Source organism: Callithrix jacchus, chromosome 14, assembly GCF_049354715.1.
Source record: "Callithrix jacchus isolate 240 chromosome 14, calJac240_pri, whole genome shotgun sequence".
In the NCBI taxonomy this organism is placed as follows: domain Eukaryota; kingdom Metazoa; phylum Chordata; class Mammalia; order Primates; family Cebidae; genus Callithrix; species Callithrix jacchus.
Genome location: NC_133515.1, coordinates 106630571 through 106646215, shown reverse-complemented (window position 1 = coordinate 106646215; position 15645 = coordinate 106630571). Strand labels below are relative to the sequence as shown.

Genomic DNA, 15645 nt, shown 5'->3' with positions numbered 1-15645 from the left:
TCCTCCACCTCTGGTTTGAGATTCCCCCCATCCTCAATTTGCACCTGTTTGTCTAGGTAGCTTGCCTGGTGGGGCAGTTCAGACCATCATCTCTGAAGGGGCTGCACCCCTAGTTATCACCCCCTTTGCAAGATATGCCATCTGCACTTGGCCACTTGTAGTTAAAACTGAGCCTGGGAGCACCAAGAGACACCCCAGTGCATCCTCCAAGGAACAAGTACATTCTTCCCTGCCTGCTGTGCATCTGCAACCCCGCTTCCCCTGGTCAACTGTGCCTGCCAGGATGATGTCTCCCTTCCTTTTTGGCTGATCCTTGGCATGGGAGGCTCTAAGTGACCAGATGGCTGGTATACATTAAAGTTCACTGGGACTTTTGCTGTGTCCTCCTACAGAGGCATTCTTGCTCTGCAAGCCAGGACCTCTACGCCCACAGAACCTCATATGGCAGAGAAAGAAAGCACACATTCCCTAAGTAGGTCACTGGGGGTGATAGTAAGTAAGGCTGCTCCTACCACTATTCTTTTCTTTGGCTCCAACCTACTTGGGACACAGCAGCATTAACGTAGTATGTGAACCATCCTAGAAGACAAGGACCCATCCTCATAGGGTATCATCTCTAAACAAAGCCCTTAACTATTTATAAAAGGCTCATCCACCTCTCTGTCAAGCTGGCAGCTTCTGGGTGAGGTCATATGCGATGGGAAGAGTGGAACCCATGGTCATGTGCCTACTGCTGAATTTCCATTGTGATAAAACAAGTTTCCTGACCTAAAGCACTATAAAGTGGAATCCCATGTTGCTGGATGGTGATGCTGGTTTAGGCCCTGCAGGCAGGAAAGGCAAATTTATGCCAAGACTATCTGATGACCCAATTCTAGTGGAGTCTCTATCCCCTGCATGGGAAAAAAATATCCACAGTCAACTTGCTACCAAATGGTTGATTAGTCTCTTTAAAAGACTAATATGGGGGCTTGGTGTTGCTAGTCTCTGCTGCTAACAGATTAGACATTCAGCAGCAGCAGCATGTAGAAGAGCCACGGAGAGTGGGATCCTGTGCTGATGGCCCCTTGCACAACCTCATTTCTGCAACTAGTGTATCTGCTGTCCCTGCCCTGGGTGAGGCAATGACAGGCTCACTGATGGAGTTGCCTGGCCTATTTGGTTGTTTCTGCCCCTTCCACAGTGAGTGCTCTTTGCTGGGGATCACCATGTGATACTCAGGTCGTCACACTCTGTGGTCACCCTGATAGGTCCATCTGCAGGCTCCTTCCCCAGACGTCCTCATCTCCCATGTTCCAGTCCTCCTCTTCTTTTAACATCCTACTTGCCCATGAGCCTTGCCATAAATGTCACAGGGCACATATGCTTACCTCAGGCCACCTCACTTTCCCTACTAAGTGGATGACCAGAGAATCTCCCCAGATAGATGTGCCCCATAAAATTTCCCCTTGCTGCTGTCTCCCAAGGCCATCCCTGAGTGGTGTTGCCTGTAATCCATGTTAAATGCACATGCACCAATGAATCAAGCCATCCTGGCCTGAGAGGAAGCCATCAGTGTGAGCAGATGGAGAAAGACCAGAACAAGAGTGGTAGATGACCTGAGGGCCAAGCAAACCATTTGTGCAACTTCCTTGTTCTCTCTGGCCCCAGTCATGTTCAGTCCTAGATATCCTACTTCCCCTTCTGTTGGGCCCACCCGATTTTACAAGCAATTGAGGCTGACAGAACCTAACCCAGCCATGCGGTTACTCAACCTCCCATGGTGACATGATTCATCTCTATCAGGCTGAGAAGCATGCCAAGGGCTACTTCTCAAATGATGTATTCTTCTTCTCCAGTGCTGATGGCATGGCCTTTCTCCAGAATGCCAGGAGTGCAGTGATTCTCCCAGGATTTGCCATGAGCTCCACATGATGTCCTTTCCATACCTCCATGAGGTATCATACGTGCATGTAGTGCCATCAGGTCTGCCACACTACAGCATAAATGCCACAGAGTACCATCCAGTTGTCCAGGTCATATGGCATAAATGGCAGGGTTATTTGCACTTGGACTTATGGAGAATGCTTTCCTTTCTGGGTCTCAATCAAAGATGACAGCCTTCCACATCACCCAGAAAATGGGTTCAAGCAGTGTTCATAAGGACTGACTATGCTTCCTCCAAAAGCCAAAGAGGCCCCTCAGCACCAGGCTGCTTCTTTATGGGAGGAGGCATGAAATGCAATCACTCTACTTTGGAGGGACTCTCCTGTTAAGCCCCTAAAACTCCACCAATTGGAAAGCCTCTAAGTCTTCATAGGGCTGATCTCCCAGCCTCGATGTGCATGTGGCTTACCAAGTCCTCCGACCCACTTTCCACTGCTTTCTTATCTGCTCCAATGAGCATGCACATCGAAGCCATGGGTAAACCTGGTAGTCTATGTAATGTCCAGACAGGGCAGATGACTTCAGACTGAAAAACAACAAAAGTTAGCATGCTTAAAAAAACAGCTGGATAATTCTAAGGTCCTCAGAGACATCCGAAATTTGCCTCATTTAAAAACTAAAGATGCATTCAAAAATATAAAATCAACAAACTATAATACATGATTTAATCTCTACAATTATCGAAATGTTACGATTTTGTTTATTACATGTGGAGTCTGTTTTAGAAACAAATATGCAACATAAACCATAAATTTTTTTAAGCAACAAAATTGAGAGTTGACATGGACCTTGAGTGGGACCACGAGAGTATCCTTTGTTCCAAGTCAGTGTGAACTGCTTCTGATCCTCCTTTGTTCCAGGATGACAAATAACACCGTTCACCAAGTCAACAGCTTCCTCAGAGAGGCCAGAGACTCCATTTAATTTTCTCTAGCAAAAGTTCCACGCTTGACACAGCCACTGCAGGTGGGGCTATCACTTGACTCACAGTATGGATGTTCACTGTCCCCCATCATGGCCCTCCAGGTCTGTGTCTGGGGCAGCCTCATGAATTAAATGAGCTATGGCAAGGGCCACAGCCCCTGCATCCTTTAAGTCTTTGAGGGTAACACTCATTTCTGACATTCCTGCCATCAACACAAGATGTGGTCATGTCTGTGGTTTGTGATCTCATAGGGAAGAGGCTACCCCACTACAGCATCTTTTATTCTAAGCCCAGAAGCCAATGCACAGGTTCTTCCAATGACCAAGTATATTCACTCCTATTATACCAGAGGACCAGGGAAATGAGGAAAGTGAGCTAGGCTTGAACCAAGATTCCATTTATTACCTTGCCATCCTGGTCTCAGGTCTAATAGAGGCCTATGGTAGCATCCTAGGTCTCCAAATATCAATGGTAGTTTAATAGTCCTTGAAAAGCTAAGGCATTCCTCTTTCCCCAGGGTGCATTTGCCTGAATAAATGTCCTAGATACCTTTAGGAGAGAACTGGGTGAATTACTGCTGAATTCACCTGCTGTAATGTGGTACCATCCTTCCTGGGAGGAGCTCTGCTTTCTCCTTCAGTCAACAGATTCTGGGGCTGAGCATTAGCTCAATTCAAGAAACTAGGCAAGAGATCCTGACTATTGTAGCTCTTGGTAATCCACACTTGCTTTCTCATAGAAATTAAGCATGGCCTTGAATGCCCATCTATCTCTCTTCTAAACCAATGAGCCTATCAGGAGCTCTCTGCAGGGCAGGGACCCCTGGGTGCCCCACTGATCTTGCCTCTCGTTGTGATCATGGCCTCTGCCTGGTATCCAATGGTGAGCACACCACCTGGCCTCTCTAATCCCAGAATCCTGTCTTTCCCGTTGCTACCAGGAGTCAGTTCTGTGATTTCATCACCTGTCATGCATGATCTCTGGCACATAGAGCACAGCCATTCCTGAGCTCGGTGACTTCAGGGCCACTCTCGCCAGTGCATTCCTTTGTACACGGGAAGTCCTCCAGGCCATCTCAGGAAGAGAGTCAGCACTGTGGGTGCTAGAATGTCTACTCCAGCATACCCGCTTCTCTGAGCCATTTGGTCCTTCCCTCCACCATCTGCCTTAGTGTGGGTTACTGCTTTCTCTAGGCTTTTAAGCATCATCTGAGTTGAGTCTCATCATTGTCTCCAGGAATCTTGACCAAGATGCTTAACCCCTTACCACCTAGAGTGCTCCCTCTCCATAAACTCAACCTTATTCGATTTTATGTCTACACTCTGATCCAATCCCATGAATATGTTCCCTGGTCCTCTGGGACATATTAGCTCAACCCCACAGCTCCTTCACCTGATATCTCCTTTTGTCCAAGCCAGCCCAGCTCATCCCCAGTGGGGTTGTGCTGAGATTTGGTTCTTTTTATTCATCTGGTTTTGCCAAAAGGAAAGTTGAGGGTAGATCCTGACAGGTCAAGCATCGTCTTGTGTGATACGTACCTCATTTGAGACCTCTGCATGATCTTCAGAAAAGGAGAGTCTACAGTTTTCTACATGACATGAGAAGCAGGTCATTTCTGCAGGCCCAGGGGACTCCGGGGCATATAAGTGTTCAGGGTTCCCAACTGTCCAAGTCTCCCACCCTAAGTGTCAGGTCTCACCTCTTTCCCATTACCCCTGTCCCTGCAGAAATGAGAACTTAACCTACTCAGGCTTCAGACTGGTCCTCCAGCCGACCTGCCTTTCAGCTGCAGCTCATCAGGGTTTTCTCAAATGCTGCCAAGGAAGTGCTCTGGCTTTCACAGTTTGTCTGAAACCAGTGATGAGTCATCCTGCACCTCTACCTCTCTCTCTCCAACACTCAGTAACCTCAGGCTCAGCCACCCAAGCCCACAGGCCTTCTGGTTATCATTTCGTCAGTCGGACACCTGCTTCCTCTCCAATTTTTCATTAGGGTTTACAACTCACAACTACGTCCAGTGTCAGCTGCCTGAGAGGCTTCCTGGAAACAGAGTCTGAGATGAAAAACTGCATGCCGAGGGTCGATCAGGGGGTGTTCTTGGGAGATTCTCCAGGAAGGAAGTGAGAAAGGCAGGATCCTGCAGAAAGTGAAGCTGACTGTGATGAGGTTATCATCGAAGCCACCCCCAGCCAATCCCAAGCAGCGCTCTCAGGCTGGGATGGCCCATCAGAGTTGTCCCAAGTTGAAGCAAGAGGGCTGAGCCTTCCTCAGTCAGTTTCAGAGCCTGGGGGACAGGACCTGAAATGAGGCCATTCTCTGCAGCAGGAGGGGGTGTCCAGTGCACACTCTGCCTTGACCATCATTAGCTGTCCCTGCAGCAGGAGGGGAGGCCTGGGCAGAGCACCCCAGTGCTCACCGAAGCCGAAACAGGACTGCTTGTCCTTTTGCTCTCACACCCCTTACCTAGGGAAGAGCAGACAATGGGAGGAATATCAAAGGGAACAAGGAAATCCCAGTGAGGGGAAACCTCTCGGCGCGCCAGCGTCACAGTGTGCTGAGAGCCATCCACTCCCTTCCCTGCACTCCTCGATTCTTGTTCATGGGTGGTTGTTGTTTATTTTTCATGTAGAAATGGAGTCTTGCTACGTTGACCAGGCTGGTCTCAAACTCCTGGCCTCAAGTGATCCTCCCCACTCAGCCTCCCAAAGCCCTGTGATTATAGGCGTGAGCCACTGCATCCAGCCTCATTTATCTTTTTGTACCACATTCTCTGCCCCACCACTCAAAAATACCTCAAAGTCTGTACTAGTGCCTTACACATCCTAGACCTTCAATGTATAGCATAGTGGCACCCAAAAGGTGTTAAATAAATAAATGAAATTATTCAGTGAGTCATTCATACTCACCATGGTCATTTATATGGTAATTTATATGCTTCGCCCTGACCGTCTCGGAGGGCCGCTGCCATCGCAAAGCAGAACGAGGCTCACCAGGACACCCTGACCTTGTGCAGGGAGCGGGCCCTCGGGCTTGCACAACAACCTCCAAACACCAGCACGTTCCTAGCTGAGCCAACGTGCACCACACCCACCCAAACGCGGCTACTTCAGAACCATCTAGAAACCAATTTGAACACTGCTTCTTGTGGTGAGGGACAGGAAACCAAAAGGACACAGAGGTTAACAGGGAGGGTCCTGCAAGCCCAGATCTCTGGTTTCTGTTCCTCTTCATGGTTCATCCCCTCCCGCCATTGTTAAAAATCAAATGTAAAATGCAGAGAGCCAGTCCAGGCTGTCCAGAGGCCAGGGCTGAGCCTTGCTCCCTACTCCATCCCCAGGGCCTAGCACGGGGCCTGGCACAGAGGCCAGACTACAAGTCAAGAAGGGAATCTTCCTTTTCTGCCAACCCTGGATCTTTCCAGAGAGGAGCCCTGTGTTCCCTTGAGGGTGGGATGGGTGGGCAAGGCAGGGACATGGTGAGTACCAAGGTCACACCCCAGCAAGCTATCGACAAGCATTTGGAAAGCTGTGCCTCAACCAACATAGTCACTGCAGCTTGATTTGTGTTGTTAACAGTCAGAAAAAAAAAAAAAGGAGAAACTGCTTACTCTGAGCGGGAGGGTGCGTTTGTTAGAGGAGGCTCTAGGAGGTAGGTGTACAGTTACTGTTTGTCCCATGAATGAAAGGTGGATGGAAGTAGGCCAGGAGTCGGGGAACTTCACACAACAAAATCCAAACTGAATGATGGTGGGCCAAAACAGGAAAAGAAGACACAAGACCCCAAATCGTTACTGCATTTAGAAATAAGATGCAAATTATTGTAAAAAATAATTGTCAGATTGCTACAAGGCAGTTTTGGGGTTGCTGTAAAAGGCCTCTGGCCCGGAGCCCTAACACTCTCTTAAAAGAGAATACAGGAAAAGCAGCGGCTAAATAGGAGAAAATGAAGGAAAAGAAACTTGTCAGTCAAACTGAGTCCTGCCTAGCAGGAACTCCACACACCTAGGGAAGCTCAGACCCTAGGACTTCAAACTGAGATGGACTTGGCGTCGCTGGCCAATGAGAAGCAAAGTCCTTCACACATCATACTCCCTGAGACAAGAAAACGTGGGTATGCTCTGGGGGAAAAACAAAAACAAATAAAAAGGTGCAGTGGGAGTTTGTGTAGCAGAATCTTTACAAACCCGTGCTTTGGAATTCCAGCAGGGCCACCTACTTACATTTGGGCAAGTTTCTTAACCTCCCAGAACCTCAGTGTCCTCATCTGTAAAATGATTCTTACAACAATGCTACCTACTTCATCATAGCGTTGTGAAGATTTACTAAGATAACTCCCGTTAAGTGCTTAGCACATTGCCCTCCATGCACCTGTTATGTTTGTGATGGTTTCAATGTCACCATCTACCTGCTGCACAGTTTTGACCAAATGATGAACACATGTGTCCTCCAGGGGCTTTTTCTGTGATATCCCCCAGGCAGCTCAACATAACTCAGCCACACAGTGCCAGGGCCATATCCCTGGCTAGCCACCGGGGTGTAGGGCCCTCGTCTCTGATCTGCCATTGAGTCACAGAGTGAAGCCTGAGCAAAGTCATTTCTCTAGGGACCTTGGTTTCGTTTCTTGGTAAAATCCAAGTTTCACTCTGGGCGCTCTCTGAGCTGTCTTCCAGGCTGTTTTGAAGTCTGTACTTTCATACAAACACAGGCTGATGCTGGCGCAGGGATGGCCATGGACGTCCTTTACTCTCTGGAGAGCCACCCAGGGCCTCCCAAGTCACCCCATCAGTTTTTCTCATGAGGTGCCACCCTCTGGGAGTGTTTATGCCCCTCTTCTTTGATTACAGCTGATTAGTACATTTATAATGTGTTTGAATTTCACTAGATGTACATTTCACAACAGAGACCAAGGTTTAGTCAACACTTTCATTTGCTGAGGGCAACCGTCCAGGCTTAATAAGGCATTCCCTAAACAGACACCGTCTTTACAAACCTCTAGGAAGCCAAATGCTAAACAAAAGTCTAACTTAAGACTTTTCTCTTGATTCCCTATTATGGGCATTTGCAGTTTGGTTTGCTATTACGTTAGCAAGCGCACACTTCCACACGTGCAATGGAGCAATGCCCCCCATGTGACGGTTCCTGACGGCCAAGAAGCACAGCACTGGGTATTTGCATGGGCAAAGACTTTAACAGTGTCAACAGGGTTTTCTGAACAAGTCTGGGGATATCTGGGGATAAAATACCTACCAGCTGCCAGAGTAAATTACCGAAAAAGCAAAGGAGAAAAACAGTTCTTCCAAAAGACATTTAACATCCTTACTCCCTGTGCAGATTACCAGGCTTCCCAGAAGTCAGTCTTAGGTGAGCTAAGGAACGATGGAGGATACTTACAAGTTTAAACAAATCAAATTTCTGCTTCTGGACTCCCACGCTGTGTTGTCACTATCTTGTTGCACTGACCTGAAGGAAAAAAAAATTGCATCTCTATGGGCCTCAGTTTCCCCATATGTGAAATGAGAGTTTCAATTAAACACTATCTCAGCTATTTTCTACTTTCAAAATCATGGGAAATCTCACTGCAATAGAGTTTTTAACCCATGTGAGGCCTTGGGTCACTATGAGTATCTGATAAACATGTGAGTCTTCTCTCCAGAAATATAGATGAAGGATTGTGAATATGGAGAACTTTATACAGAGTGTGAATGAGGACTCAGAGAACCCCTGAAGCCTCTCCCGGAGGATGGGTTTAAAACTCTCAGCCCTGGAGATCTTGAAAGACAATTTCTCCAAAAGAGAGGCAGAAGATACAGTAACTAGGGAAGTCTGGAAATCTGAATTTAATTTAGAGATAGATAACGTGATTTTGTTGTGAGCTCTGAAAAATTGAGCCATGATTCTGTATAACACCTCTAAGCCAAAGACAAGATGTTAAAGTGAGCTTGTGACCATGGTCAGCTATGTAAGAGGTACATGAGGCCAGTTAACAGTGTGGAGGCAGGTTCTGAGAGATGAGGTGGTATGGGAATGTCTGGGGCTGTGGGTAGCAAGTTGAGTGTTTTCCCAGCTGTTCTGTCCATGTTCCAGAGAAGGTCGAAAGCTGGCTGCAGACCAAATCTGATTTTTCCATTCCTGTAAGATAGTGCCAAGCACTCAGATTTCATCAGTCCCGTATCAGAGGCAGCAAGGCACCACACCATGGTTGGATAACTCCACATTCAATCCATTTTACTGAAAACAGCACAAATAAACTAAGAATTGGAGCACTCAATGACTCATATCAGCGGTATGAATTGAAAGTCAACGCTTGTATATAATCTAACTGAAGGGGATTTTATAGTGCAGAATTCTCTATGTTGAAAAGAAAAACTATGTGTGTGTATGTGTGTATGTGCATGTGTGTGTGCATGTCTGTATGTGTGTGTATATTTGTGTGTGTGTCTGTGTGTTTGTGTGTGTATGTATGTGTGTGCTCATGTGTATGCATGTGTGTGTATGTGTGTGTCTGTGTGTTTGTGTGTGCATGTATGTGTGTATGTGTGTGCTCATGTGTATGCATGTGTGTGTCTGTGTGTTTGTGTGTGTATGTATGTGTGTGCTCATGTGTATGCATGTGTGTATGTGTGTATGTGTGTTTGTGTGTGCATGTATGTGTGTATGTGTGTGCTCATGTGCATGTATGTGTGTATGTGTGTGTGTTTGTATGTGCGTGTATGTGTGTGCTCATGTGTATGCATGTGTATGTGTGTTTGTGTGTGCATGTATGTGTGTATGTGTGTGCTCATGTGTATGCATGTGTGTGTATGGGTGTGTCTGTGTGTTTGTGTGTATGTATGTGTGTGCTCATGTGTATGCATGTGTGTGTGCATGTCTGTATGTGTGTGTATATTTGTGTGTGTGTCTGTGTGTTTGTGTGTGCATGTATGTGTGTATGTGTGTGCTCATGTGTATGCATGTGTGTGTGTGCATGTCTGTATGTGTGTGTATATTTGTGTGTGTGTCTGTGTGTTTGTGTGTGCATGTATGTATGTGTGTGCTCATGTGTATGCATGTGTGTGTGTCTGTGTGTTTGTATGTGCATGTATGTGTGTATGTGTGTGCTCATGTGTATGCATGTATGTATGTGTGTATGTGTGTTTGTGTGTGCATGTATGTGTGTATGTGTGCGCATGTGTGTGCATGTGTGTGTCTGTGTGTTTGTGTGTGCATGTATGTGTGTGCTCATGTGTATGCATGTGTGTGTGTCTGTGTGTTTGTGTGTGCATGTATGTGTGTATGTGTGTGCTCATGTGTATGCATGTGTGTGTGTGTGTATGTATGTGTGTGCTCATGTGTATGCATGTGTGTGTGTGTGTGTGTGTGTGTGTGTACTCACCACTTTAAGCAGCACTGCCCATTCTAGGAAAATGAGAAAGAAGGAGGATAAGCAACTCAAATCTTTCGTTTTCTTTAGAAACAAAATTCAGGAACAATTGCCAAAGGTATAGCTGGGATAATAACAGTAAAAGTGACTGATTCTGGTGTATTTCCAGAGACAGTGTTTACCAGGAAGTCCCTACCACCTCTGTACCCATCACTCAGCATGACATGTTTGCCCTGGCTCCAATTTCTTTTTCAAAAGAACATTTGGGAGTGTATAGCTACCTGTACATCTCCATTTAGCGATATGCCACTCGGCACTGTGTGAGAATGTAATACACGGGAACCTGCATCCCCCGAGACTGTAGTAATACACTTACAGGCCAAGGCCCCACAATCCTTGCTGGTGAAGCCCCACAACACCTAGGCCGATGCTTGGCACATAGGTGATTTTAAGTGTTGGTAAATTATACTAAAAGTTCTCCCTGAAGCCACCGAATGTAAGGTAGTGGTGAAAACGCTGGCTGTGAGGCAAGGCACCGAGTCTTCATTTTACCACTCACTCGTCACTTTAACTCAGGAACCTCTTTTAACTTCCCCCAGCCTCAGCTTCCTTAATAGAATCAAGGGTTTGGACCAAATGTGAAATCCAGGTCCCATTTGGTTTTATCTTCTCTGTGGGCTTGTTACCCAAGAACCCAGATTCAGAAGGGACTCGCCTGAGCTCCTGCCCTTCCAAGTAATCAGAGTGTAAAGACACAGGCAACCCTTCAGGCTTATGCACTGGCTCTGCGCCCTTGTGGTGGGTCGGAGGGTGTATGCAGGCAGGCTTCCCTGTTTCTGAGTGGCTTCTGTTTTGCATGGAGCCTGAAACCTATTCCAGAGGCCGTCTGCACTTTGAAGGCCCTTTCAAAGGGTCCTATCTGAGGACTGCATTTGAAACGTTCACCAAAGGCCCACTTTGCCTTAGGAAGAGCCTGCGATGACCAAAGCCCACCCTTCGCTGGTGAAATGGCTTCCATTAGGGGAAGCCTTTAGAATCCATTACAGTAATTGGAACCTGGGCTCTGTGGGGCTCTGGGTGGAGAAGCAGTTCCACTTTCCTGAGCCCACTCGAACGTTGCCAACAAGTGAAAAGAAAGGCAAAAAGAAGGGAGAGAAAGGAAGGGATGCAGGTGGTCAACCTCAGGAGGTCTGTTCTCCCCCTCTTGTCCAAGTGATTTCAAGTGATTTCCCAGAAGCCAAAGAGAGATGCTTTGGTGGGAAACTGGTGCTTTAAGAAGCAGCACGGTCACAGAAAGTTGGCCTGGGGACTCGGGGTGCAATCTCCTGCCGACCTCAGGGCCCTGCTCGCTGGCTTTTCAGCCTCAGGGTGACTTCTCAGTGTCTCTCCTCCTGAGCAGGGTCTCTCCTGACCCCTCCTCCACCCCCCACACACACTGTGCCCTGGCTCTCCTGAATGCCTGTTTTGTCTCCATTGCTGCCTTCACCTCATTGCAAGATGATGATCTGTGTATATTTCCATGTCCCCTATTGGAATGAAATTTCTTTGAGGCTGAGTGTATATTTAGTTGGTATCTGTACTTCCTGTACTTAGCACACAGTTGGCATACAATAATACAAGTTCAACAAAAGACTAACTGAATGAGTGAACAAATGAATGAGCAAAACTGGGAAGGTGGGGATGACCCAGGAATACATTTATCCAATACCCTCTTACTGAGGGCCAACTCTGTTGCTAGACTGAGGGGACAGTGGGACTCACTCACAGCATGGTGGGAAGACAGGGATATTCTCAGGCTGTGCCCCTCTCAAGAGGCAGGCACCCTTCCAGGTACTTACTGGATTGCATTGCAATTCTGAGTTCTGTGTCTATGTCCCAGTTAAATGACCCAGCATGAAAACAAGGCAGCAAGTCTCTGGTCTACTGGGACATGCTTTGGAAGGTCCTGTCCTGTAAATAATCAACTTCCCCTGGGAAACAGCCAAGAAGCTGACCAAGACTGCTGACCTGGGAGAAGGCAGCAGTGCTCTAAAAAGGAAAGCTGAGATCTGTGTCAGTCCAGACCCTCTAGGACAGCCAACAGGATCCAGCATGCACAGCGTGCAGAGGGAACAGGATTTTAACACAGCTGCAGTGATGGCCAGAGCATGAAGGAAGACGCTGCAGCAGGAACCTGGGAGGTGGGGAGACCCGGCTGGGGACTGAAGCCCATGATCAGGGCCCAGGCAGGATGTCTGTGCCCGGTCTGCTCTGTTCCCACCCTCCTAGGACAAGTGACTGGGTCTGAGGTCAGGTATATGAAAGTACAGTGGGATAGTCTGAAGTTAGCACATCAGAGCCCTGACAATCCTTTCTTTCACTCTAACATACGGGACACACGTGTTCTTGAGTATTTCACACTGTAAAGCATATGTGTCAATACATACATGGATTTTGAAACTGGACTACTTATGTTTAAATTCTGGCTCTGTTGATTACTAGCTATGAGACCTTGGGCAAATTACTTAACCTCTCTGCGTCTCAGTTTTCTTACACGAAAATGGGATAATAATAATATCAACCTCATAGAATTGTCAGGATTACAAGAGGTAACATGAGAGCCACTTCAAATAACCCCTGGCACATTGTCAGTGCTATGTATGTTGTTATTATTGTTAATATTATTTATATATTAACACACAGTTACGGAAAGGGGGACATATGCACGCTCTGACTTTATAGTGCTGTGCATTAAATAGGACAGGAGAGAACAGTCACTTGGTTGACATGGCTGTATTGAAAGAGGGTGACTTTTACCCCATCTGAAACCCAGTGGCAGAGGGCGTGTAGTGGTGACAAGTTGGGAGTGGCTGGGTATGTCTGCATTCCCTGGATGGAAATTTGTAGCAAAATGGGTGGCAATCATCTTCTATTACTAGATTATGCACCTGACAAGGGGCTAATAATGAAGAGTTGGTGAGAAAGGCAGATGTCATTCACAGCAGAAGAGCACAGGATCCCACTCCCAAGTCCTGCGGTAAGTGCGTGCCTGTGTGTGGCCTGATCAAGCCTCCCACCATTTGCTGGGCCTGGGGTTCCTTCTGTAAAATACAAGGGGACTTAAACTGGAAGTGGCATGGAGAACGACAAGCACCCCAGCTCAGCACCCTGGTGGCTTCCCATGATTTACTCCGACTTCCCGGCAGCTGCGAGAGACAAGTAAGCCGACGGAGTGTCTTAAGCTTGCAGATGGTGGCAAAGGCTTGGCTCTCATGGGAGGGGGTGGACTCTCCTCGAGCTCAGATCTCTTGACTGCTGGGGTCTGGAAATTTACCAAGGCAAGCCTGGGGGAATGGGCCCCAGAGAAGGGGCCCCCCCGACAAGTAAATAGAAGTGGGGTGTCTTTGTAACCGTCTTATCAGTGCATCGAGCATTTGCCCTCAAATGGTTAACCAAAGTGACACCCCAGGCAGAAACAGGCATGGAAAGGTCTCTGATGCACAGAGGCTTATGTGGCAGGAGGGTGTGTGGGAGGAAGGGAGGAAGTGGCACTTTGGTGGCCTTGTGCAATTATTTTCCAAGACTAACAGGATGCTGTTTTCTTCAAACAAATCTGATGTCCTTGTGCCCTATTGCCCTTGATTTAGATCAGTTTCAAAGACAACTTCCCCCAAGGTGATCCAGGCATGTGATCCTCCTTTTTCAAATTGTCCTTCAGCGTGCCTTTGATGTATTGGTCCTTGCTAGTGGGTACATTTTCCTTGGCCCAGCTAACTATCAAGACATTTTCAAAGTAGTTTCTTTCAAAAGTAGCCCCTTTGAAGTAGACATTTTGGCATCAAGCTGCACAGACATTTATGTAAAACATCACATCAGCCACCAGGCTGCTTCAGAGGCCGAAAGCAGCCCAGGGTTTACCATGATTGAAGTGTCCTACCCAGTAAGGGAGAGAGGGCTCCCAAAAAAGGCAGAACAGAGACAAAGGTCAGAAAGTAAAGCCATCTTACTCCCCCGGTCACTTGCCCATTCATTTCAAAGGGCATAAGTAGCCCCAAATCCGTGCTACCTCTATTCCAGAGATGAATAAGGCACAGTTCCTGCCATCAAGAACCCTGCAGAATGAGAGAAAGGCTGACACCAGCAACAGTGACGAGAGGGAAGTGCAGCACAGGTTAGGACACTTTGCAGGGGAGACAGCCTGCTGGCCGAGGCTAGAGGAGGTTTCTGGGATGGATCCTGGAAGGATAAATGGGGTTCTTCCATGGGCTCTATCTCTAGAATGCAGTGGCTCATCCAGAGGTGTGCTGAATTTAAAAAATAAAACTTTATTTGCAATGTTTCCCAATCTCCTTGCTGTAAACACTGCCACCTAAGAATAGCAAACTTTAAATACCAGTGGGGACCAATATGAGTTCAATGAACACAGAGGCTGGAAGAGACGGGCAGCGGTCACCATGATATAGTTCGTCACCCTACAGACAGAAGGGGCATACATACCTTCAGGAAAACAGATCATAGCAAAGTAATTAAGAAGTGATGAATTTGAGTAGTTAGCATCTTGGCTTCTGCTATCATTTGTTCTGTTGTAAATTTTTAAAATTTAATGTTTAATAATGGCTGTTTAATAATCCGCTTCCCAAATTTCTCAAAGTAATAATCAGCTCTCACGAACTGACACAGGTGAGCTGGCATACTCCCAGGTATTCCTTCACTCACCTGTACAGCTGTGATTCGAGCTACCATTGCATCTGCAGGAATGCGACTCTATCCTTCTGCGCAGTCTCCCTGCCTCACAAGCAGTGGCTACACCTCCCATTGCGCCCCCTTCCAACCCATTCTCCATAGGGTAGCTGCAGGAGAATCTTTGTAAAAGGCAGGTGTGACCTCGCCATTCCCCTGATTGAACGCTGTGATGGTGCTCTGTGGTTCTTCATTCCCCCTGCGATGTGGACCCCCTGACCATTCCGAGTCCTCCCAGCCCCACCTCCTGCTCTCTACATTCACAGAACCCCAGGACTCCCCTGCCTCCACTGCCTGGAAGAACCGTCTCTCGTTCTTTATGGCAGACGAGCTCCTGGCTGCCCTTTCAGACCTTCACTTAGATTTGACTCCCTCTGGGAGATTTTCCCTGGCCCCCGAAGTCAGAGGCGGTGGGATCCTGGGCGCTAGCCGCAGAAGCACCTGTCTACTGGATGCTGGCGAGATGGTTTTATGGCACCTGGCTGAGCACAGGGCCTGATGCAGACAGTCCAGGTGTGACCCCTGGCTCTGCCACTCAATGCCTTTGTGTCCTTGGAAAAGCCACATCACACCCCTAAGCCTCTTTCTTTCCCTGTAGGATGAGGATAACAGCAGCCTCTCCCTCCTCCCTCCGACGGTTATTTTGAGCCTTGAATGATTTCATGTTCATTGAGTGCTCAGAACAGGGGCCTATGGTCAGTGCTAAATACGAGTTA

General features: G+C 47.5%; 1 protein-coding gene across 3 annotated transcripts in view; it reads right to left on the bottom strand.

Annotated features, from left to right (window-relative positions):
* The window catches only part of LOC128929670 (uncharacterized), a 361144-nt gene that overhangs the window by 204185 nt on the left and 141314 nt on the right, over nt 1-15645 (bottom strand). For all 3 annotated transcript variants that reach the window (XR_013526170.1, XR_008476490.2, XM_078348518.1), the window contains one exon: nt 8242-8310. Coding sequence is in view for 1 of the 3 variants with exons in the window: in XM_078348518.1 (XP_078204644.1) it covers nt 8242-8310 (69 nt within the window). In the remaining 2 variants the exon portion in view is untranslated. The remainder of the gene's footprint in view (nt 1-8241; nt 8311-15645) is intronic.